Below are 23,099 nucleotides of genomic sequence, written 5' to 3'. Positions count from 1 at the left end.
AGAGAAGAATGAATGTAAGCGAGGTGACAGTATAAAGTTGCTAATCCCCTGACCATGGCTCCAACCCCCCAAAAACACTTGGCCCAGGATGACCTCAAAGTTTCTCAACTCCTATACCTCAAGCCTCAGAGAAATTTCTGGGAGCAGCTCAATGGCAAGAGAGCTCTCCCACCTCCGACTTCCAGTCACACCTTCCACCTGAATCCCTACCTTGGCAGTGGGCCTGGACCACCAGCACCTTGGCTTATCTTTGCCTGCCTGTTTTACCAAAGTGGGAGCTTCTAGAAAGAGCACAGATTTTGGAGGCAGACAGTTCTGGGTTTGAATCTACTTTTACCGATCACCTGCATAGTCCCAAACAAATCACTTTCCTTTCCCGAGCCTGTTTTCTCATCAGTAAACCTCATAATGTTGGCATCTGGCACTTGGAAGACACACATTAATTCGTAGTTGCCTCTCACTCCAATGGGTGGGTAAGGAACCCCTCAAGTTGCTGCCCCTCCCCTGAATTCAGTAGTCAAATGGAAAATGTTACAAAGTGCAGTCTGAAATATGCAGAGAGACAGTTTTGGTGGTTGAGTCCAGGCATAAGGAAGTCGGTGCCTGAGAGTAGGAGTCATAGGTTTTTAGACCACCGCAGCTGAAAGGTTGAGAGGCAATGATAAAGATAGTTAAAAGCAGGAAATGTTTTTGAAAACTTACTTTGAATGGGTGTTGTGATAGGTACTGTGAATACGTTATTTCCTTTACTCCTCAGGGCAACCCTGGGGGGGAGGGTATTATCCCCATTTTACAGATGAAGAAACTAAGGCGCATAACTTGCCCAAGGACACACAAGTCAGACACCTGGACTCCTGAGACTAGAGTCCATGTTCTCTAGTTGATCTAACCTAACATCTTACTTTTTAAGATGAAGCTGGGGAGAATTGTCTCATTCAAAGTCAATGTCTTATCCAAAGGCAAAGGGAGTCTCACCTGAACTTTTACACAAAGGAACAAGGATTTGAGCATCCCTGTAGGGCGCCATCTGGTTAAGAAGTGAGCAGAGAAATTCAGATTTAGGAAACATTTATTAAGTACTTGCATCATTTCAATTCATGCTCAAAAAAGCCCCCGTGATGTACTGTACTGATCAGATGGGGAAACAGACTCAGCGGGATAATCTCCCCCAAAAATCAACTTAGCAAAAACGGTTGCACTGTCCGATTACACATTCAGGTTTCGGCGGCTTCGTGAGTCTCCCCGCTTTCGCGGGGGGAGGGAATAAAGAAAACCTCCATTTCTCCAGACTCCCGAGTCCCTTCACAGTGGTGGATTCTGGGATTTGCAGCATTCCGCGAAGAGTTCAGACTCGTGGGCCAATAGAATCCGAGCACAGGCGGCGGTACTCTCGAATTAGCCAATGAGAAGCGTACGGGTCCCGGTCGCCTGGGAAACGGCGTGACAACAAGATGGCGGCGCCGCGGGACGGCTGGGTGGCCCTGCGGGGTGAGTCTTTGCTCAAACCTTTGCGGCTCCGGAGTCTCCCACGCAGGCTGGGGTCCTCGCTCCGAGAGCCCGAGGACCCGCGAGCCCCACGGCCGGGTTGCCCAGCAGTCTCCCGCGTCATGGGAGCGGCTTCGAGTCCCCGCCGACCGTGGCTTCCCGAGGAGGCGAGAGGAGGCGACGCAGCTCCCAGGGAAGGGTTAGGTCGTGACAGAAGTCGCGTCGTGAGCGCTTCCAGCTGTAGACAGAGGACTTGAAGGCGTGCAGGCGGCCGGGTCCTGTCGGCGCTGGAGAGCACTGGGGCCTGGGGTGGGGGGTGCCAATAGGCTGAGTACGTGTGACGAAGGACGTTACCAGTCAAGCACAACCCTGACTTGGGTCCCAAAGATGTAGGGGCATGGGACACAGCTTTCCTCTCAAAGTCCCGGTCTGAAGGGGAGACAGTCCAACCTTTAGGAGCCTCCAGCCTGAGGGGGGAGGTCACAGCCCCTGGAAGCCCTCTCGTGAGGGGAGTAGACGTGGCTCTATCCTCCGGCCCACCCGCGGTCGGAGGGAGGAGACGGAGTCCTGCGCTGAGGAGTCCCCAGACTATAGGGAGAGGCAGCCGTCACCCTCAGGGGTCCCTGATAACCCATGGGAAAATTAATCTGGAGACAGTGTGTTGGATTGGCCTGGAGTGAGACAGGAATCAGGGAAGTCAGGTGGCCTCCGTTGTGATAGCCCCAAGGAAGGGCAGTGAGAGCCCCACTAGGATGACCAAAGTAGGCATGGAAAGGAGGAGCTCTGTGGGAGACACTGCAGTTTAACCCACAAGATATGGTAATTGATGGGATTAAGAGAGAAGGAAGGAGAGGAAAATTTTGTGGTTGGATGATGTGGCCCCATTAAGAAGGGAGAAGTGGGAGGAGCTTATTTTGAGGGAAGATGTTGGGTTTGGTTTGGGGACCAGATCCCTTTTTTTCTGTGATAGCTTTGTTGAGATATAATTCCCATGCTATGTATTTCACGCCTTTGAAATGTAAATTTCAGTAGTTTTTAGGATATTCATGAGAGTTGGGCAACCATCACCACAATTTAGAACATTTTCATCAGTCTAAAAAGAAACTCTGTACCCTTTAGCACTTACTCCCATTAACCCCCCCACCCCCACCCCCACCTGCTGCGCCCAGCCCTAGTCAACTAATCTACTTTGTGTCTCCAGATTGTCCATTCTGAACATTTTATATCAGTGGGGTCATAACATGTGGTATTTTGTGATTGACATCTTTCCTTTAGCATAATGTTTTCAAGGTTCATTCATGTGGCAACATGGGATTCATTTCTTTTTATTGCCGAGAATACTCCATAGTAAGGATGTACCAGATTTCTTTATCCATTCATTGGTTGATGAACATTTGGGTTGTTCCCATTTTTTGGATATTATGAGTAATGCTGCTATGAACATGTATACAAGTTTTTGTGTGGACGTAAGTTTTCATTTCTCTTGGGTACACCCCTGGGAGCAGAATTGCTGAGCCAGGTAGGTAACTGTTTAGCCTTTTAAGGAGCTGCCAGACCATTTTACACAGCCACTGCACCATTTTACATTCCAGCTAAGGTTCCAATTTCCCCACCTCCTCACTGACACTTGTTAATTTCTGTCTTTTTTTTTTTTTTTAACCAGTTTCTTTTGAAGGGTCATTATGGTGATGAAAATTTGGAGAAGGGGGAATGATCGGGTTCGATGAAAGTTCGTGGAGGGCAGTGTTAGCCACAAAAGGAACATCGCCTGTTAGCACGATAAAAACGTTCTAAAAATTGATTGTGGTGATGGTTTCACAAATCTAAGAATATACTACAAACCACTGAATTATACACTTTGAAAGGGTTAAGTATGTGAATTAGATCTCAATAAAGCTCTTTTTTTTTTTTTTTTTTTTTTTAGGTCAGTACTGTATGATTCCATTTATGGAACATTCTTGAAGTAAGAAAACAGTAGTGGTTGCCAGGGGTTGGGGATGGTAGAGGGAGGAGTGTGGGTGTGACTAGCAAGGGGCTGACATGAGGGAGATCGTTATGGAAATGGATGAGCCGGCAGGGACTGGGGCAGGCTAGGGGCATATTTGGAAGGCTGGATGATGGGGGCATGAGTCCCAAACTCCAGAAGGCCGTCTCCAGCTGGTACCAGTCCCCTTGCTGGGAGGCTTCAGGGGCACCAGTGGAAGCCAGTGCCACACATTTTCAAAGTGGAACTGCCTTGGATTTGTCCTAAAAAGACTTGATTCAAGCCCTGATAGAGGTCCTTTGGTTCTAGGATTTCTAGATACTAGCCACATAATATACTTAATTCATTGAATAGAGTAGTGGTCTTTAATTCCATCCCTGATGTGCATTCATCTTTCCAGAAGGAAGAGGGAAGGAAGGGAAAGAGGGAGGAAGGGAAATGAGCATGTGTGAGTGCCCCCGTTGTCTAATAACAAACATCACAGCAGCCACAGTTCACATTAAAAAAAAAAAAAAAAAAATTTTTTTTAAGATTTTATTTTAGCTTATTTATTTTTTTAAAGATTTTTTTTTAGGGGCGCTTGGGTGGCTCAGTCGGTTAAGCGTCTGACTTCGGCCCAGGTCATGATCCCGTGCTTTGTGGGTTCGAGCCCATCAGGCTTGGAGCCTGGAGCCTGCTTCCGATTCTGTGTCTCCTTCTCTCTCTGCCCCTCCCCTACTTGCGCTCTGTCTCTCTGTCTCCCAAAAATAAATAAATGTTCTTTAAAAAATTTTAAAGTTATTTTTTATTTTTAAGTAATCTTTATACCCAACGTCGGGCTTCAACTCACAATCCTGAGATCAAGAGTTGCAGGCTCCACCAACTGAGCCGGCCAGGCGCCCCCACAGTTCACATTTTTAAGTGTTTCCTTTCAGTGTGGCACTGGGCTCCGTGCCTTATGTAAGTTTTCCCTGAATCCCTTGATAACCCTGCCTGGCTGGTACTACCACCAACCCCACTTTATACCAAGGAAGCCAAGGCACGGGTTATTCTGGTGGATGGCAGAGCCTGTGCAGAGCCTGGGCCCTTGACCTCCCTTCCACAAAGAGTGCCTTGGCCGCATTCTGCCCTTGGGTTGCCCCTCTGTGGCTCTGAGAATCAGTGATACCTGGGTTCTTGTGGGAGGGGAGGGGACATTTGGGCTTTGTGTCAACCAGCTCCTTGATGGATAGACAAAAACTCCGGGCCTTCTGGGTAGTCTTATGCCCCGGCTCTAAGTTGGGAGAGTCCCAGGCTTCCAGCCCATCTCTGTACCCCACCCCTCCCCCATCGCCCTTTCCCAGCCAGGCCAGGGGCCTCCAGGATCAGAGCAGAGAGCAGGATATCCAGAGGATCGGGCAGACATCCAGCACAGGGGGCCTGAGGCAAAGCTGCCTCCAGAAACCTCTTCAGGGGAGTGGGAAGAAGTGAGGGGTGCTGCTCCCTGGACAAGGCTCCCTCCTGGGACAAGGGGCCAGGAAGAGGACGTTTCCCTGGTCCCGAAGCCCTGGGTCCCCTCTGTCCCCAAGGACTGACTTCCTTCTTCCTTCTTTCTTCTCAGGGAGTTCCTGACAGCTAAAATCTAGAAGCAGAACTATGAGCTCGCCTTTGGCCTCCCTTGGCAAGACCCGAAGAGTCCCCCTGGAGTCAGAGCCTGTGAATCCAGGGTAAGGAGCCAGCCTCAGGGGGGGTGTCTTTGCGTTCATGCCCCTGCCTCCTCTTGCCACTACCCCCCCCCGCCCCCGTCCCCCAGTGGACTAGGAGAATGGCTCCTAGTGTCTCAGGGAAAACAAGGAGGAGTCACATAGCTTTCCCTGACCCCTTTATCTTTCTCAAAAATTTTTAACTCCTTCATCACGTCTGAGCAAACACTGGGCTGGGCCCTGTGGTAGGTATGGGCCGGGTGGGAGAGGCACAGCCCCCATGTTAGTCTGCAAGCATTGATGGTACCCCTTCTCCGGCCCGGCCATGGGGGCGTGGGAGGGTGGGGTCTCTCGGCAAAGGGAGTCCTTTACATCTGTCCAGCACTTTCATCCTTTCGAAGCATTTTCTTTACCTCTCTCCTTTCTCTTCTGAATACCGCTTTGAGTCATTTGAAGGCCAAGGAGATCCAGAGCGGTTAAGCGACAGGCCTGGGGTCCCAAAGCCATTTCAGAACAGAGCTGGGGCTGGGCTCCTGGGCCTGGGATCTCTTGTCTTCCACCCAAGCCTCTGCCCCTCAGCCCTTCCCCTCCCTTCTCCGTTGGGAGGAGGGGACACCTCAAAGCCTGTCCCTTGGCTTGTCCCAGTGCCAGGGATGGGATTCGGGGAGGGGATGGCCCTGGGAGGCAGAGGCCCAGCCTCCCTCTCCTTTAGGCTCGGCTGGGGATCTGGTGCCCAGAGCCACTCCCCTGATGACACTCCTAACTTGTCTGTCTTCCTTCTCCTTCCTGCCCGGGTTCCCAGGAGGCGAGGGATAAAAATCTACGGAGATGGTAAGTGTGGGATCTTCCCTGTGTGTCCCCCTCACCTCCCACCTGCTGGGTCTTCCTGGGGTCGGGCAGGTGGAGAGAAGGAGAGCGATTGCTGCACTGCTCCCTGTGGCTCCCCCAGCCCTCGAGGACAGGGCGTCCTGGCAGCTCTCTGATCAGAAGGCCCCACACCCTTAGCAGAGGTGTCATTGCTAACATTTGAAGCCCTCCACTCGCTGTGGGGTTGGCTGGTGGGGTTTGAGCCCCATCCTCCTCCTGACAGCCTCCTCTAGCCCATTACAGCCTTTTCTCCCTGAAGCCCCATCCTTGCGTTGCTGACCCATCCTCGCTGCAGGCTCAGACCTTTGCATCCCAACCCCATTCTTGCCTCCACCGTGCTGCTGGCATTGGCCACTCGGGTCCCCTCCAGAGCCAGGCCGGGACAACTGCAAGAAGAAGCCTGTTCTCGTTGGATCCTTGCTCCCTGATGTCCCATGTGTTCTATCCGCATATACTTGGGGGTACAGAGTACAGGCTGCTTCATCCTGGCCAGAGCCCAAGGCCGCAGTTTCCTCCGAGGCTCAGCCCCAGAACAGTGACCTGGGCATCTCTGTCTGCAGAAGACGAGGTAGATATGCTGAAGGACGGACGTGGCTCAGAAGAAAGGATCTCTGTCCCTTCCTGCTATGGAGGTATAGGTGCTCCAGTGAGTAGGCAAGGTGAGAACAGAGGCCTAAACAGGTCTGGGTCCCCAGCAGCAGGAGAAGGGGCGAGGCCCAGAGACTCATGGACCTACTCTGGCCTGTTCTGGGTGAGCCCACGGTTCCCAGGCTGCCCTCCTTACCTGGCCTGCACTGTCTCCCAAGGGCTGTGGTGACACTGACCCCAGAGGTGCCCAGATGGGGCTCACAGGGAAGCATCCGGGAGGAGGGAGAATGGAATGGGCCTGGGCACAGGGGAGGCATGGGCGGGCAGGGGCGGAGTTTGCTGTGGGCCTGGAGGAGCTGGGCATGAGGTCAGAATGTTCTACTAGGTGTGATATCTTGGATAAGCAACCTCCTGTCTCTCTGCCTCCACTTCCTCTGTGAGGTGGGAGGCAGTCCTGCACCAAACACCCCTCCTTGTTATAGGACAGGGAACTGAGGTGGGAAAGGAGACCAGAAGCACCTGGCCCCACAACCATTCAGACACAAAGTCGGGATCTCCTGCATCCCAGCCGAGGACACTTTCATTAGTAATCGCAACAACCAGGGCTCCTTGAGGAGCCATCCTGCGCGCTCTCTGCCTCTCCCCTGGCGCTTGCTCCCCACCCCACTCTCAGCTGGCATTTGTCCCCACCAAGGTCACAGTCCAGGACTTGCCTGCCTGTCTGGCTTCTGTGCACAGCAGCATTCCACATCGGCCACCAGGCACCGTGCCCTCCTCCGATCGCCCTGGGCTCTTAGCTGCCATGACACTGCTCTCCCAGATTTCTTTCTGCTCCCCAGGCTCTTTCCTCTCTTTGCTAGCTTCTTCTTTTCCTCCCAGCTTTTCAGTGTGACGCTCCTCCCCTGGGTTCTCCTCTCTCTCCCCGCTCCGCCTTGGGAGCTCATCAGTGCTGTCTGTGCTGACCAGGCCCAGAGGTCTATATATCCGTTACAAAGCCTTGACTACAAGTCAGAGAAAACTCTTCTGAACATTGAGGAGGACTTGTCCTGCCCACCAAGAAGTCCAGGAAGCAGCTCCAGGGTTGTTAATCCATTGACTCGAAGACATCCATGAACAGGTTTCTCCGTCTTTCCACTGAGCCATCCTTGACATGTTAGCCCATGTGGCTGGATGGTGACAAATGCAGTTCCTGCTTCACACACAGGGCAGCACGCAGGGGAAGGAGAGGACCCATTCCTTCCCGTGTGTCTCTCTTGTTTTCCTTCTTTTCTTCCTTTCTTTCTTTCTTTCTTTCTTTCTTTCTTTCTTTCTTTCTTTCTCTCTCTCTCTCTCTCTCTCTCTCTCTCTCTCTCTCTTTCTTTCTTTCTTTCAATTTACCTCCAAGTTAGTTAGCATATAGTGCAACAATGATTTCAGGAGTAGATTCCTTAATGCCCCTTACCCATTTAGCCCGTACCGCCTCCCAGGACCCCTCTAGTCACCCTCTGTTTGTTCTCCATATTTAAGAGTCTCTTATGTTTTGTCCCCCTCCCTGTTTTTATATTAGTTTTGCTTCCCTTCCCTTGTATTCATCTGTTCTGTGTCTTAAAGTCCTCATATGCTTGAAGTCATATATTTGTCTTTCTCTGACTAATTTCGCTTAGCATAATACCCTCCAGTTCCATCCACGTAGTTGCGAAAGGCAAGATTTCATTCTCTTTGATTGCCGAGTAATACTCCATTGTATATATATACACACCACATCTTCTTTATCCATTCATCCATCGGTGGACATTTGGGCTCTTTCCATACTTTGGCTATTGCTGATAGTGCTGCTATAAACTTTGGGGTACATGTGTCCCTTCGAAACAGCACACCTGTCTCCCTTGGATAAATACCTAGTAGTGCAATTGCTGGGTTGTAGAGTAGTTCTATTTTTAATTTTTTAAGGAACCTCCATACTATTTTTCAGAATGGCTGCACCAGTTTGCATTCCCACCAACAATGCAAAAGAGATCCTCTCTCTCCGCATCCTCGCCAACATCTGTTGTTGCCTGAGTTGCTCATGTTAGCCATTCTGACAGGTGTGAGGTGGTATCTCATTGTGGTTTTGATTTGTATTCCCCTGATGATGAGTGATGTTGAACATTTTTTCATGTGTCGGTTGGCCATCTGGATGTCTTCTTTGGAGAAATGTCTATTCGTGTCTTTTGCCCATTTCTTCACTGGATTATTTGTTTTTTGGATGTTGAGTTTGGTAAGTTCTTTATAGAATACTAACCTTTATCTGATATGTTGTTGTATGTAAATATCTTCTCCCATTCTGTCAGTTGCCTTTTAGTTTTGCTGACTGTTTCCTTCGCTGTTGCAGAAGCTTTTTATTTTGATGAGGTCCCAGTAGTTCACTTTTGCTTTTGTTTCCCTTGCCTCCGCAGATGTGTGGGGTAAGAAGTTGCTGCGGCCGAGGTCAAAGAGGTTTTTGTCTGCTTTCTCCTCGAGGATTTTGATGGCTTCCTGTCTTACATTGAGGTCTTTCATCCGTTTTGAGTTTATTTTTGTGTATGGGGTGAGAAAATGGTCCAGGTTCATTTTTCTGCATGTTGCTGTCCAGTTTTCCCAGCACCAGTTGCTGAAGAGACTGTCTTCAGCAAGGATATTCTTTCCTGCTTTGTCAAAGATTAGTTGGCCTTACATGTGTGGGTCCATTTCTGGGTTTTCTATTCTGTTCCATTGATCTGAGTGTCTGTTTTTGTGCCGTCTTGTTTCCTTTCCCCAAATTTCTAATTTTGAGGAACTTGCAGCCTACAAAGCAATTAAAATAATGGTACAGTGCACACCCATATAAATGTCTGTTATCTAGATGCCACAGTTGGTGATATTTGGCCACTAATTTGTTTTCTCTCTGTCCATATACACATATGTACGAATGTAAATGTCTTTTTTTGAGGAACCGCTTAGAAATCAATTTTAGATATCATGACATTTCACCTCTAAAAACTTCAGCATGCATCTCCTACAAAGGAGGACTCACGTGACCCCGGGACCGGGACCGCACCCAAGAAGGCGCAGGACTCAGGACTGCTGTGGAGCACCACTTCTGCGCTCAGATCTCCCGACTTCCGAAGTAGCTCATAGCTATTGTTTTTCCTGATCTAGGTTCTGGTCAGGGCCGTGCACTGCATTTGACTGTTAACACCTCTGTGGAACAGAGTCCTTGCCTTTTGAAAAAGTGACACGGACTCTGTGAGGAGCCAGGCCATGCGGGTCTGTGTACTTGTTTGTCGTTGGTGCGGACTTGCTCCTCTCTCCGCTGTGTTCCTGTAAACGGGGGGTGGGGGTGGGGGTGGCAAGGTGTAGGCGCTTCATTTGATTGAGGGTGACTTTCTGAAAATGCTTCACTGGTCATGTGACCTGTATGGTACAGCACTCACTCATACTCATTGGACACCTCACTGCACCTCTGCCTCAGTTTCCTAAAGCAGTTCATTTCCTCAGGGGCACATTGTGAGGACAGCATGAGCTGATATGTGTGAAGTATTTAGGACAGTCCCTATTATCTAAGTGGCAGCTGTTAGTATCACCCTTATTTCTGCTTCTGCGGACCCCTGTCCCCCCTCCACTGGACCCCCACACTTCAGCCTCAGCTCCAGGACTTTGTCTGTTTGGTAGTCCCTGTATTCCATGACTCGGAGCTGGTGGCCACCCTGTCGAGGAAGTTGCGGGACCTGGAACAGCAAGTGAAGGCTCAGACTGATGAGCTGCTGTCCAAGGTGGGACCCCCAGCGGTGGGGGTAGGCCCAGGGTCTGGTCTGAGGGGTGGAGGGGCCCAGGCTGGGGAGGCCAGTGAGTTCACTGCCACAGTAGGCCAGGGTGGGTGGGTTCTAGGACCATCTCTTCCACTGAACTTCCCAGTTCAAGGGCCAGGTATGGCCTGGGGCTGATCTGGGTCCCCGGGAGCTGAGCAGAGAAGCTAAGGGTCTTCTCTATAGCTGAGTAAGGCCACTAGCCTTGGACCACGTGGCAGCAGTGACTGCTGAGCGCTGGGCCACTTGGGCACACTCCACGCCTATCCCCATTTCAGTGGAACCACAAGGATATCTGAGGCATAGGAGCAGCGGCTGTGCCAAAGGATGGCAGGGGCAGGGTCTTTCAACTCCCCGGTGCCCCACAGAGGCAAAAAGTTTGGATCTTCCCATCTGGAAGATGGGTTCTCTTGTGCTCTGGGAACCCTCAGGCCTGCCTGCTCCCCCTTGTCTTGTTGCTGTAGGATCGGAAGATACGGGCCCTGGAGGAAATGTTGCAGACCCTCCGGGAGCACCAGGGTAAGGGGCATTCCCGGTGGGCTGGTCAGCCTTCCTGGGGCACCTCCCTTGGGCCGGTGGCTCCTGGACATCAGGGCTCCAAGAGCATCAAGCTGAGTCCTATGGTGAGGCCTGGACAGCTGAGCCCGGAGAGAGGCAATGACGCACTCAGGGCAGTGCCCTCCTATGTGGGACCGGGTCCCCCCGAATGCAGACATAGCCCAGCCCCGAGCATAGGGTGCGCCATGTCGGGGAACATGGTGCCCTCAGGAGCCCCCGGGTCGGGGGGCTGAGAGGGGTGGCTGGCGGTCTCCTGAGAGTCAGTCTAGGCATCCCTGCCTCAAGGTCAGGGGGAGAGTTTTCAGGGGACCCCTCGAGTTCTCAAGGGGCAGCCTCTCCAGATGACCCTCAGGGCAGAACGCCGGGCGAGGCCAGAGGTGGTCTGGCAGCCTCCTTGCTGGGGCGGCAGAACCCTTCCTGATCTTTCCCTGAAGGCAAGGTCACCCTGCAGCGGCAGAAGCAGCTGGAGACCACGTGCTTGCAGCTGCAGCGGCAGGTGGGGGAGATGGAGGTAAGAGAGGCGCCTGCCCCTCAGGACCTGGCTGGGAGCCCGCCTGTCTGGGTCTCCCTCCCATATATCCCACGTGGGGCCCTGCCCCGTGTTTCCCTCCTCGGGACTAACCTGAGGAGCTGGGGCAGAGAGGATGGATTTGAGTCTGCTTTGCGGGTGGCGCTCCCGGGCCTCTCAGGGTCGTGGCTGAGGCCCGGGTGGAGGGGCTGCCACTGACTGAGACCCGGAGGCGCAGAGGTTTAGGAGGCGGGGGGGACCCGGAGTCGTGACCGTTGGGGATGAGTTCGTGTTGAGTGAGGCAAGATGTCTAAGCGAAGACGGCTGGGAATGTGAAACCGAGAAGGGGTGATGTGTGTTGCAAGAGATGAAGACGGAAGAGGGCCGCTGGGTTTGGCACCAGGCAGGCTGTTGGTGGCCGCACCCGCGCAGTTCCAGTCAGTTGTGGAGAAAGGGGCTGGGTAGAGTGGGTTCAGGAGAGAAGGAGCTGAGGAAGCAGTGACAGGAAGTGTAGACAAGTCAGAAGTTTTCCTGTGGTGGAGGGGACGTGAGGCCCGGCCCTAGAGAGGCTGCGTGTGGCTCACCGCGTCCTCAGTCCTGTGCAGCCCGTGTCCCTGCCGCTCCTCCGCTCAGGCCAGATGCATGGGGTGCCCCGCTGCCATCAGGGCCACCTTCCGTGCGGCCCTCCATGCCAGACCCTGCTTTAAGCACTCGGCCTGAATTACCGTCCTGGGTCCTCACAAGCTTATGGGCCAGGCGTTGTCATCTCTGCTTTCCAAGGAAGAGCCCGAGGCTCTAGGAGGTGAAGTGGCTTCCCAAGGTCACAGCCAGAAAGCTCCCAAGACCCTGGGGCCCATCTTTTCTGCCCAGTTGACTCTGGGAGCCGAGGCCTGAGGCTGGGGCCTGGGTGGATGCTGCCTGTTCCCCGAGGGGCTGAACTGACTGTGCCCCCTGGGACCTTTCCCTTCTCTTTGCACAGCGGTTCCTCAGTGACTACGGGCTGCAGTGGGTGGGTGAGCCCGAGGACCAGGAGGACTCAGAAGACAACTCAGACTCAGAGGATGGCAACACAGACTGGATGACAGCCAAGAAGTTCTGGAAGCCAGGTAGAGTAGGGCGTCTGCCCCTGGCCCCTCCTACAAAGGGAATTCTCCAACAACACCTTCCTTTGGGCCAGTAGCTGTCCAGAGACCATGCCATTCGTGCTCCTGACACAAGAACTGGGAGGAAAGGCCTCAGCCTCCATCACTGACCACCTAACCCGCCACCACTTTCTTCCTGTGGTCTTGCCTCCAACTCTCTCCTGGCTCATCTTTCGAAGGCTCCAGGGACCCTGAGATACAAGATGTAACAAGACCCCAGGCTTTGTCTCAGGCTCCACTCCATAGTTTACAAAATATCATCCATCCAGAAGATTTTCAAAAACGATTTCTCTGCTTTGGAAGCTGCCCCTCAGTCCCAGGGCTCAGTCCCCTCTTTGGACCTCCTTTATTAGCTTCACTTCCAGCCAGACCGTTGAAAGGGACCTGTTTCCGTGAGATTCCACCAGTCTTTATTTTTAACTTGACTGCTAATATCTAGAGGGCTGCACCCCATAGATTTGGGGCCATAGAAAGCCCGGGTCCATTCTCTTCAAAGCATGGAGGTGATTGCCTAGAAGGTACACTTCTCCAGGCTCCAGAGTCAGTCAGCCCGGGGCCCTTCTCTTCATTCCATCACCCATTCCAGGTGTGGCTTGGGCACGTGACTTCTGTCCTCTGAGCCTCCAGTCCCCCATCAATAAATGATGGTGTACCCTTCCCCGCAGAGTTGGAAGGAGTCAGTGGGTTAGACGCAGAGCACCTAGCACTGACCTTGCATATCATCAGCCCAACAAGTAGGGGGTTTTATTGTTCTACACAGTCAGATGGCAGTGGCAGCCTCATAGAAGCACTGATGAGCATAGCTCCCGAGGGGAGTGTTTGGAAGATGACAATACTGTCCTGATTTCAAGACAGGCTTGTTGCTGAGTGAAGAATGAGACTCAAAACATGGGAGTCCTGTCTCCCATTCAGGCCTGCGTCCTGGCCAGACCCCCTAAATCTTAGGGCACAGCTCCCTCACTGCTTTGTTCTACTAAACACGTCACTTCTCATTGGAAGTGGAGCTTGCAAAGCATTTTCGTGAATAGCTTTGACGTGGGCCAGGGCTTGTTCCATTTTATAGATGGGAAAACGGAGGCACTTAAGTCTCTGACTGTTGAGTGAAGAGGGCAAGACTTAAGGCTGAGAGCCTATTTAGGAGGTAGGTACAGTCATCCAGGCAGACAATGAGATGATGTCCTGTGGAAGGGTGATCCTGGCGGGCAGGGCGAGGAAGGGCAGGGCAGAGATTTAGGGGGTGGAATCCATGCCCTTGGTGATTGTGCGTTAGGGAGCTGACAGGAGGAATTGGGGATGACCCTGGGACACCCCCTCCTGCGGTGAGAGGCCAAGCCCTGGAAGGTGACTGCCAGATGCTGTAAGGGCGTTTCTGGGGTCCAGGGCCAGAGGCCTGCCAGCACCATGCCCTGGGCCCCCCGCATGTCCCTGCTGGCTGGAGGGCAGGCTTCCTCCTGGCCAGTGGGGGCCTTGCTGCTCCTTTGGGGGTCAGACCAGCCAGCTGGTTTCCGGACCTGGCCCTGTGGATTCCCACCCTCTCCTGCCAGAAACAGAGCTGACTTCACTCTGCTCTGTGTTGTTTGTTTATGCCCACAAGAGGCCGGCTCTGAAGCTGAGTGCCTCACAGCCAAAGCAACTTGTGAAAACCCTCTGCCAAAACTCCATCTGTGTGTCCTCTTCCTTTGGCTTTCTTTTTATTTATTTTTAAAATGTTTATTTATTTATTTTGAGAGAGAGAGAGAGACAGAATGGGGAAAGGGCAGAGAGAGAGAGAGAGAGAGAGAGAGAGAGAGAATCCCAAGCAGGCTCCACACTGTCAGAGCAGAGCCTGACATGGGGCTCGATCTCACGACTGAAATCATGATAGCTGAAATCAAGAGTCAGACACACTCAACCGACTGAGCCACCCAAGCACCCCTTCCTTTGGCTTCCTGATTCTTCAACATGGAGGGGCCTCAACTGAGCTCTTCTGCCAGATGAACGAGATGCTTTTCATCTCCAGCAGCTTTTCCTCCTGGTCCATTCCTTCTCCTCCCCCTGCTTTGTCCCCAGGTGCCAGGCTGCTTCTGCCCCCGGGGCCCTCGGGTACACAAAACCGGCCCTTTGCTGGCCCCATACCCTGGCTCGTTTCTCTGGCTCTCCCTCTGTTGGATACCACTCCCCGCAGGTTCCAGGCAGCAGACCGGTTGGGGGTGGCCCAGGGCATCTGTATTGGGCCAACCAGTCTAGAGGCAGGACTCCTGCCTTGGGGAGGGCAGTCCACTGCCCTTTAAGGGGACCCAGCACAGGGGAAGCCTTGCAAGGACTTGGCCTCAGGCTGGATCATTCACCCTTTCCCACCCTCCCCGCGGGTAAATTGAGCATTAAATAGGATGCCAGGTGCTTTGGGGTATGCGGAGACATGAAAGGGACAGTCCTACTCTGGTCACGACCCATGGCCAGGTGTTGAGCCTCAGGGCTGAGAGCTCCTCACTCCCCCTTGTCCCCTCTGAGCTCCCTGCTCTCAATCATCTCAGTCGTCTCTGAGCTCCTCCTCCTCCTTCTCTGTCCCCCGTGAAGCTGCTCACTCTCCGACCCTTCACCAGCAACTTCCTGCCATCCCCCTACATCCCCGCTCCCCCTGCAGCCTCTGCCTGTCCCCTGGCACCCTTCCTCCCAAGCCCCAGCCTCCTGCACCTGGGTGGAGCCTCTTCCCTCCCCTGCCCGGAAGCTGTGCCGTTTCCAGTCTTCACTCATCCCTGAGCCTCCCTTGAGTCCCTGGAACTGGCCTGGATTAGACCCTAGGCAGGCTAGGCTCCTCCCCACCCTCAGCCCCCCCATCAGGCCTGTGCTGTGTCCCCCGAAGTGCCTGGTCCTCTTTTGTCCCCTCTTTGGAAGCTTAGCTCAAACCCAACCTCATGGAGTACCTGCTCGAGTGCCTGCGGCCAAGACTGTGCCACCTGCACTGTGCCCAGCATGTGGGAAGGGGCTCTGCATTGGGGTGACAGGGTTAAAGGCTCCAGCTGAGGAGTGGGGGACCTGTGTGGGCAAACTGTTTCACCTCTCAGAGTCTGTGTCCTCATCTGTGGAGCGAGGAGATGGTGTGTGACGCCCGGGCCCCTGAGAGCACCGAATGCCACAATGCACGTGGGGGTTCTTGCAGGCTGCTGCATGGTGGCTGATCGGTGACCACGAGCATGGCTGCTTGGCCCCTGTCAGGCCCCAGAGTGCCCAGCACGGTGCTTGGCCTGTGGGCAAGGGCTTGGGCCCACGCACATATTGGTGGGGGTGCCTGGGTGCCCAGGCCTAGAGAGTCAGGCATGCCAGGACCGTGCAGAGCACGGATGAGGTGGGAACAGGCAGTATGATGCTCAACCGTGGGGGCCAGAGAATTGGTTGTGGTCTCCCCTGGCAGTGATCAGACTCTGAGGCCTTGTTTTCTTTCCACTGGTTCCCCTGAGGAGCAGAGTGAATGCAGGTCCCCAGAGCAGGGCCAGGCTTGCAGGTGTGTGGAGATAGCGGGTCTATTTCTGGTTCAGCCTTTGGGGGAGGTGGTGGGGACAGGCCTGCTGGGGCCCCGGGGCACCACGTTGGTATTCACAGCAGCACGTGTGTCCTTCCTGCAGGGGTGATGAGCCAGCCCAGGGCAGGCCCACCACTCACCTGCTGAGAGTGGCAGGGTCTGGCCCTCCTCTGGGCTCCGCAGCCTCCACGGTGGCACTTACCACGTGCCATTGTCCCTGCTGTCACCCTGTCTCCTTCATTCAAGTATGATCTTGAGGGGGGAAGGACTCTGGGTATGGGGATACCCATGATTCCCAGGGCCTTGCAGAGCTTGGACGCTCCGGACATGTTGGCGGGATGGAGGGATGGATCCAGAATGTGCTTCCTGAGCACCCACTAGGGCTGGATGCTCTAGCCTGCATTCAAGGAGTGCCCTTGTGGCTGGCAAGACCAGCAAATGGAAAAGGACAACAGCCTGTGCCAAGGCCCGCAGGCTCCAGGGACTCGGGAGGCTTAGTCTCCAGGAGAGGGGCTCCTGGCAAGGCGTCTCAGAGGGCATGGTGAGTGAGCACACTGAGCCAGTGATGAGCAAGAGGGTGTGGTGTTAGTGACAACAGCCACCATCTGCCAGGCACTTCCTGTGAGCCTCAGAGCCACCTGTGAAGTGAGGACTTTTATTATCATTTTATAGAAGAGGAAGCCAAGACCCAAAGAGCTAGGCCCGCTTGCTCAGGGATCACACAGCTTGGAAGTAGTAATCCTGGCACCGTGGCTCCAGAGAGTGATGGGGGAACAGGCCGAGGGGAGGCTGGGGTACCCGGGCTTCGAGGGTCTCAGGAGTTGAGCCAAGGAGCTTGATCTTGGTCTCCATGCCTAACTCCTCTTTTTAATAGAATCACGGGCTCCCAAAGTTGTCTGAGGCCTCAGAGATTATCTCTCCCTGAACCACACCCCTCCTGAGAAAGGGACCCCAGGGAGCAGAGGCAGCCTGCATGAGGCACCGAGAACAGAAGCTTAGAGTCACCTGGGCCCTGAAAGCTGCAGGAGCGGGAGCAGGTCGCTTTCCAAGGTTTAGTTTCCTCACCTGTAAAACGGGAGTGGTAACAGCTGCCTCTAGGTGCTAGGCACAAAGTAAACACCGAGTCGTCCTTACAGTCCGTTCCTCCTGCTGGATCTTGCGGGGCGGGCGGGATAGAGGTTCCTATTCTGTCCCATCCCAAGGAAGAGAGAGAGAGGAAATGCCTCATTAGACCTCTGACCTGCCTCACCCCATGTGACCTGGCAAGAGGCCGGGCTTCTTGTTGCGTACTCCCGGCTGGCCATGCCAGGATTCCTGCCTTATTCTCTCAGCCCAGGTCCGCCTGGTGCTGTGGTTCTATCTCCTGGGCCCCTTGTCTCCCCCTGGGCTGCTGCACCCCATACGTGCCCAGCCCACCTGGCTTTCACTTCTCCATGCCTTAGCCCCACTGGCTGAGAGCCTCCAGCACTATTTTCCTCAGCAAACTCTTTTCCCTCTAGTTGCTTCTTGGCATCCTCCCCTGGGCTTCCACCAGCCCTTTCCACTGCCGACCATCCCGTGCCCATCAGCTCTCTGAAAAAGCCTTGGCCCCAGCGTATCTGAGTGGTCCTGGGTCCGCTTGATGTGATCTCCGTGGGCCAAGTCATCTGACTTTTCTGGGCCTCACTATCTCCACCTGTAAGAGTACAGGGGTGGGGACAGGAGTTCGATGAGATGAGCTTTCGCGTTATTTTTAGGCTTACCAATGTGTTCTGAATGTAGTTTGTTGTTAAAGCAAAATAGTGGCTTGATATTGTTCTGAGTCATACCAGGAATGCCCAGAATGTCCTGTGAGTTTTTCTTGGGAATCTCAGGAACTCTAGGGGACCCCAGGAGGAGGTGGGGGGCCGGTGCAGCCCCTGCAACCTAGGAGATGTAGGGGAGGGGGAAGTCCAGCTGGGGCCTACCATTTCAGCAGCCACAGAGGCAACAGGAAACAGAGCCACCCACATCTGTACTTCCTCCGCACAGCCACCACACCTATAGAGCCATTGCACCACTCTGAGGAAAGGAATTCGGTCCCCAGAGTCCCGACCCACATCCTGTCGCAGCCTGGCTGTCCTGGTGAAAATAGCATCCAAGAAGGCCCTGAAAGTCACTGAGGTTTTGTAGGGTCACACCCCTAGTAGATTGGGAGCCAGATCGACTAGGGACTAAGGCCCTTAGTCAAGGACTAAGGACTAATAACAGGCCCCTGGCCTGTCCCTCTCCAGCATCCCACCTGCCCTCCAGCCTTTCCACTCTGGCATCTGTTGTGGCTGTCCCCACCACCCCCTGAAGCGTATGCACCCCTGTGTGCACAACACATTTTTCAGAAGAGGAGGCCAAAGCGTCTTTCAGCTTCTCAAAGGGATGTGTGACCCCGGAAATAGTTGTGTGTCCCCTAGCTGTTCTGTCCAGCAGCTGTCCTGACATCCCCCCCCCCCCAGTAGCCACGTGTCCCTACCCCCAGGCTCCCCATCCGGATGGTGCCGATGGGTGGGAAAAGCAGACTCTAGAGTCAGTTCCTCCTCTAATTTGCCAAGTGACCTGGGGCAAGTCATTTTTTATCTCCGTGGGCCTGTTTCCTCATGTGTAAAATGGAGATCAATGACTGCTGCGTCATAGCTTCTGGATCGGCCTGAGGTCCGTTTGTGCAAGGTGGGGTTGGTAACAGTAACCAGCTGGACAGAGTGCTTGCTCCGAGCTGGCCCTCACTTGGCCATCTTCCTGGACCTCGGTAGCCATCCTGGGAGGCAGACACTATCACAGCCTTCTAGGAGAGAATGCTGTCGTGCAGAGCATTGAATGACTTGACCAAGGTCACACAGGTGGAAGCCGCAGAGCTGGGATTTGAACCCAGACAGACTTCATCCAGAGCTGGGAGCTCTGCATTGCGTTTTTCAGTGGCTGACCCCGTGCCTGACATGGGCAGAGCTGGGATCAGATCCTGCTCCTGCCACTTACTCCGTGCATCCCTAGGCAGCCATTAACCCCTGACCTGCGGTTTCCTCATCTGAAGAATGGGGGTGATTGTAGCCCCTACAGCATAGGGTTGGTATGAAGAGACAGTGGCATTATAGGCATTAAGCCTCTAGCATACGGCGAGTGTTCAATACAAGACAGCTATTATCTAGTGGTAGTTGTCCTTCTTCCTCCCCAGGTGGCCACCTAAGGAGGTGCGAAGGCCACTGCTTAGCATGCAAGGGGCCATGGAAACCAGGGCTGCTGGGGCACACAGCTGCCATGAAGAGAGGCTCATGGGTGTTTATCCTCTTTACCAGGGGACTCATTGGCGCCCCCCGAGGTGGACTTTGACAGGCTCCTGGCCAGCCTGAAGGATCTCAGTGAGCTGGTGGTAGAGGGTGACACCCAGGTGACACCAATGCCCGGGGGAGCACGGCTCCATGTCCTTGAGCCCATCCCACTGAAGCTCTATCGGAATGGCCTCATGATGTTCGATGGGCCCTTCCGGCCCTTCCATGACCCCTCCACACAGGTAGGAGGGGTGGGGAGGGGAGACAGGCCACTCTGGTGCCCTTGCCCCCTCCCCTTGCTCACCATTAGTTGGTGGTGGGGGGCCCAGCCCACCCCCCACAGGTACCCAAGCCCACGTGCAACTTGCAGAAACAACCCCTCCCCCCCACCAAGTCCTGGGGCCCTGAATATGTGCAGAGTGTGACCCACTGGGTAAGCCCGGGGCCCGGGGCCCGCCGTCTGGACAGGAAGCAGAGCGGTAGGTGCCGCACGGGTCCAGTCGGGCCTCACTCTTCTGATCCCTGCCGCAGCGCTGCCTCCGAGACATTCTGGACGGCTTCTTCCCCTCAGAGCTCCAGCGACTGTACCCTGACGGGGTCCCCTTTAAGGTGATGGGCTGCTCCTCAAACCACCCTGTGTGGGGATTTGGGAGGGGGTGGGGACAAACAGCTTCCTCAGGCATCACCCGATCTGAGGTGGGAAGCCACTGCCCCACCTAAGGGGACCCCAGTCTCTGATGACCTCTGGGGAGGAGGGTGAGCCTGAAGCCCAGCCAAGAAGGGCAGGGAGGCTGCAGGGGCTGCAGTTGCCCGGTTAGCAAGGGCACCGGCGTGTGGCTAAGCGGCAGGCAGTGCCCCCTGCTGGCACCCTGGAGGCACAGCCTTCGGCCTTGTAGGCCCAGTGCCCCTCCCCAGCGCCCAGGACACCCTGACAGCCTGGGGTCCCTGAGACTCCATGCAAAAGTGGCCTGACTTGCCCCAGGGGCTCCTGAAGCCATCTGATGGGTACGGAAGGCAGTGCCGTGGGGACAAATGTGGGCCTGAAGGACACGGCATGAGCCATCCCCCTGCCGGCGGGGGTGAGATGAGGGGTGCAGTGGGGGGAACTCCTGAGCCGCAGCCGGAAGGCGGTGCGTCATGCCACAGCAAGGGTGCACGAGGGCGTGTGTGCCACCCCCACCCCCCCGGGCTTGGAAAACCGTGTGAGTCACGACTGGAGGTGTTGGAGGTAGTGCCTGCCAAGGCGGACTCTGCCCTCTCCTAACACCCTGGTCCCTTGCTTCCTGGCTGGCTCCTGAGAGGGGCTGTCTGGGGAGGATGGCAGTACAGTGGCTCTAGCTGGCAGTGGCGAGGGGTGCTTGCAGGAGGAGCTGAGCCCAGGTAGGTGAGAGCAGCATGAACTGCAGCTCTCTTGGGGCCTCAGTTTCTTCATCCGTAAAATGGGGATTGCACCAGACCGTCCCTCGAGCCTGTTCCTGGGGGGGGGGGGGGGTTGGGAGGGCGTGCTCTGGGCGAGCAAGGGTGGGGGTGGAGCCCAGGGCTGAAGGTCGAGGCCCACCGCTTTCACCCTTCCTTCTTGCCAGGTCAGTGATCTGCGCAATCAGGTCTACCCGGAGAATAGGCTGGAACTGTTCCCAGGTGAGGGCCGCGTGGTGGGCTGGCAGAGGATTCGCAAGCCCGTGGACAGGATGGAGCCCCCAGGTGAGCTTGGCCCTGAGGCCGAGCCAGGCGGCAGGGCCGCTGTGTGGGACAGGCTCCAGGTGGCCTCCTCCACCATCACCCGTCACTCCCAGTCCCTCCCCAGGCCAAGGCTCCCAATGCACTCCCTGCAGGCTCCAGGATGACTGCTGAGAAGTTTCTGAACAGGCTCCCCAAGTTTGTGATCCGGCGGGGCGAGGTGATTGACATCCGGGGCCCCATCCGGGACACCCTGCAGGTGAGGCCAGCCCTAGCTCCCCCAAGCCATCTTGGGCTCCCTGGCCCAACCTACCAGAGCAGTGGCTTGTCTGGAGACTCAGGCTCGAGGGCTGCTGAAGGGGGCCTGGAGGGAGAAATGAGGCTCTCAAGGCAGTTCCACTGTCTCCTGAAAACAGTCTGGGGAGGGCTGCATCCAGAGATGGGCTGTCTCCGTGGCAGTATGGCTGTAAGAAGGGGAGAGCCAGAGTCTAGGCCAGGGGTGAGCCCAGGGCCCACGCCACCCCCTCGAGGTCCAGACCAGACTATCCAGTTCAGTCCTGGATACCCCTTCCTGGCCCTCAGAAACATCCTCCTCCTTCCTCACTCCCCATCCCGCGGCTCCTCCCCGTCTCCACCCGTGAAAGTAACAAACCTCAGTTTCCCACCACACCGCCTCCTTCACCGCACATTGCCAGAATCCACGTCTTCTCTCTGTTCCCTCCGCCCGCCATGCTAGTCGAGGCTCCAGAGTAGCCCTCTCAGATACCTGCAGTGGCCTCTCACTGGCCTGCCACCTCCCCTCCTGCCTTGTCAGCTGTCCTCCCCCAGCAGTCCTTGTGCTTCTGTAAAAACATAAGTTGGATCTGGGCCTTCCCTGTTGAAACCCTTCAGTGGTTCTCGGGTAAGGCCAAGCTCTTATCTGGCACTCAAGGCCCACCACTCCTTGTCGGTCCTCTTCCCACCTCTAACCTTTTCTTTTTTCCAGTCCAACCTGATTCTCAGCTTTAGCCACATGAACTGCTGACACTTTCCCAAATAGGTCACCTCCAGAGAAGCCTTCCCTGACCAGGGGATCTCTGCCCATGTTGTCTGGAACATCCCTGTGCCCATTCCATTTCTATGGACTCCTCATCCTTAGTCACTGCTCAGGGGTGGTTTCCCCTGGGAAGCTGGTCATTGTGTGGGGTTCTGTCTCCCCCACTACGCTGAGGGACTTCAAGGCTTCTTAGGGGAATGATGGGGTTGCCTTCCAAAGCTTCCCTTCCATTTCTTCTGCTTGGGCCCCAGTTTACACAGAACACCCCTCCCCTTTTGGCTCACTGGTCTCATCCATCCCTGGTAAGGAATAAGTCCCCTCTAAGGATTGGGGGGAAGGGTGTGACTCTAGCAGAGCCCAGGGCTCTGTCCTCTTTCATCGATGCCTTCCAGAACTGCTGCCCGTTGCCTGCCCGGATCCAGGAGATTGTGGTGGAGACACCAGCCTTGGCTGCTGAGCGTGAGAGGTGAGGGCATGGTGAAGAGGTGAGGACCTTGGGGTTGGGCCACCAGGGGGCACTGATGGCCTCTAGGTCCACAGGAGCCAGGAGTCCCCCGAGTCACAGACGCCCCTGCTCTCCATGCTGCGCATCAAGTCTGAGAATGGCGAGCAGGCCTTCTTGCTGATGATGCGGCCCGAGGACACTGTTGGCGATGTGCGCACCCTGCTTGCACAGGCCAGGTGGGCATGGTGTGGGCCCGGCAGCTATGGGGAGGGGGGTCTCTGGTCCCAGGACACGGCCTGATCAGTTCTGCCCGGTCCCCAGAGCCGTGGACGCCACAACCTTCGAGATCATCAGTACATTCCCACCCACGGTCTACCACGACGACACGGTCACGCTGCAGGCTGCAGGCTTGGTGCCCAACGCAGCGCTGCTGCTTCGGGCTAGCCGGGCCCCACTGCCTGCCCCAGGCCCTGGCCCCTGATCCAAATAAAGCGCCCGCTCCCACACTGGCTGCTCCGCGCACACAAGGCTCTCTTGGCGGGGGCAGCCCAGCTGGGCGCCAGAGAAGGCTGGGGGGAAGGGGCGGTGCAGA

At 55.1% G+C, this 23,099-nt stretch overlaps 1 protein-coding gene and 1 long non-coding RNA gene across 7 annotated transcripts; one reads left to right on the top strand and one right to left on the bottom strand.

The window, feature by feature from the left end:
- The first annotated feature begins 1,220 nt into the window (after positions 1-1,220).
- On the top strand, positions 1,221-23,016 carry UBXN11 (UBX domain protein 11). Of its 5 annotated transcripts, none has more exons than XM_027059993.2 (15): positions 1,227-1,488; positions 5,049-5,154; positions 5,933-5,961; positions 6,558-6,656; positions 10,234-10,334; positions 10,832-10,886; positions 11,360-11,436; positions 12,413-12,539; positions 19,377-19,591; positions 19,881-19,958; positions 20,933-20,987; positions 21,182-21,285; positions 22,455-22,528; positions 22,603-22,743; positions 22,829-23,016. In XM_027059993.2, the coding sequence occupies exons 2-15, from the start codon at positions 5,084-5,086 to the stop codon at positions 22,986-22,988; spliced, it is 1,386 nt and encodes a 461-aa protein (XP_026915794.2). In that variant the 5' UTR covers positions 1,227-1,488; positions 5,049-5,083; the 3' UTR covers positions 22,989-23,016. The 5 variants fall into 5 exon arrangements, 4 of the variants coding, with proteins under 4 accessions (XP_026915795.2, XP_026915794.2, XP_026915792.2 ...); XR_003420337.2 differs by having other exon boundaries at positions 1,230-1,488; positions 20,933-21,050; positions 22,595-22,743; XM_027059991.2 differs by having other exon boundaries at positions 1,231-1,488; positions 20,933-21,050.
- Positions 7,872-18,409, bottom strand: LOC128313074 (uncharacterized). Of its 2 annotated transcripts, XR_008293241.1 has the most exons (3): positions 17,491-18,402; positions 17,140-17,261; positions 7,872-16,712 (listed from the first exon to the last, which is right to left on the bottom strand). It is a non-coding gene; the product is annotated as an uncharacterized LOC128313074 (long non-coding RNA). The 2 variants fall into 2 exon arrangements; XR_008293239.1 differs by having other exon boundaries at positions 17,140-18,409.
- Positions 23,017-23,099: the final 83 nt, after the last annotated feature.

Source organism: Acinonyx jubatus, chromosome C1, assembly GCF_027475565.1.
Source record: "Acinonyx jubatus isolate Ajub_Pintada_27869175 chromosome C1, VMU_Ajub_asm_v1.0, whole genome shotgun sequence".
NCBI lineage: Eukaryota > Metazoa > Chordata > Mammalia > Carnivora > Felidae > Acinonyx > Acinonyx jubatus.
The sequence above is the reverse complement of the archived record's forward strand: the minus strand, read 5'-3'. Positions and strand labels throughout refer to the sequence as shown.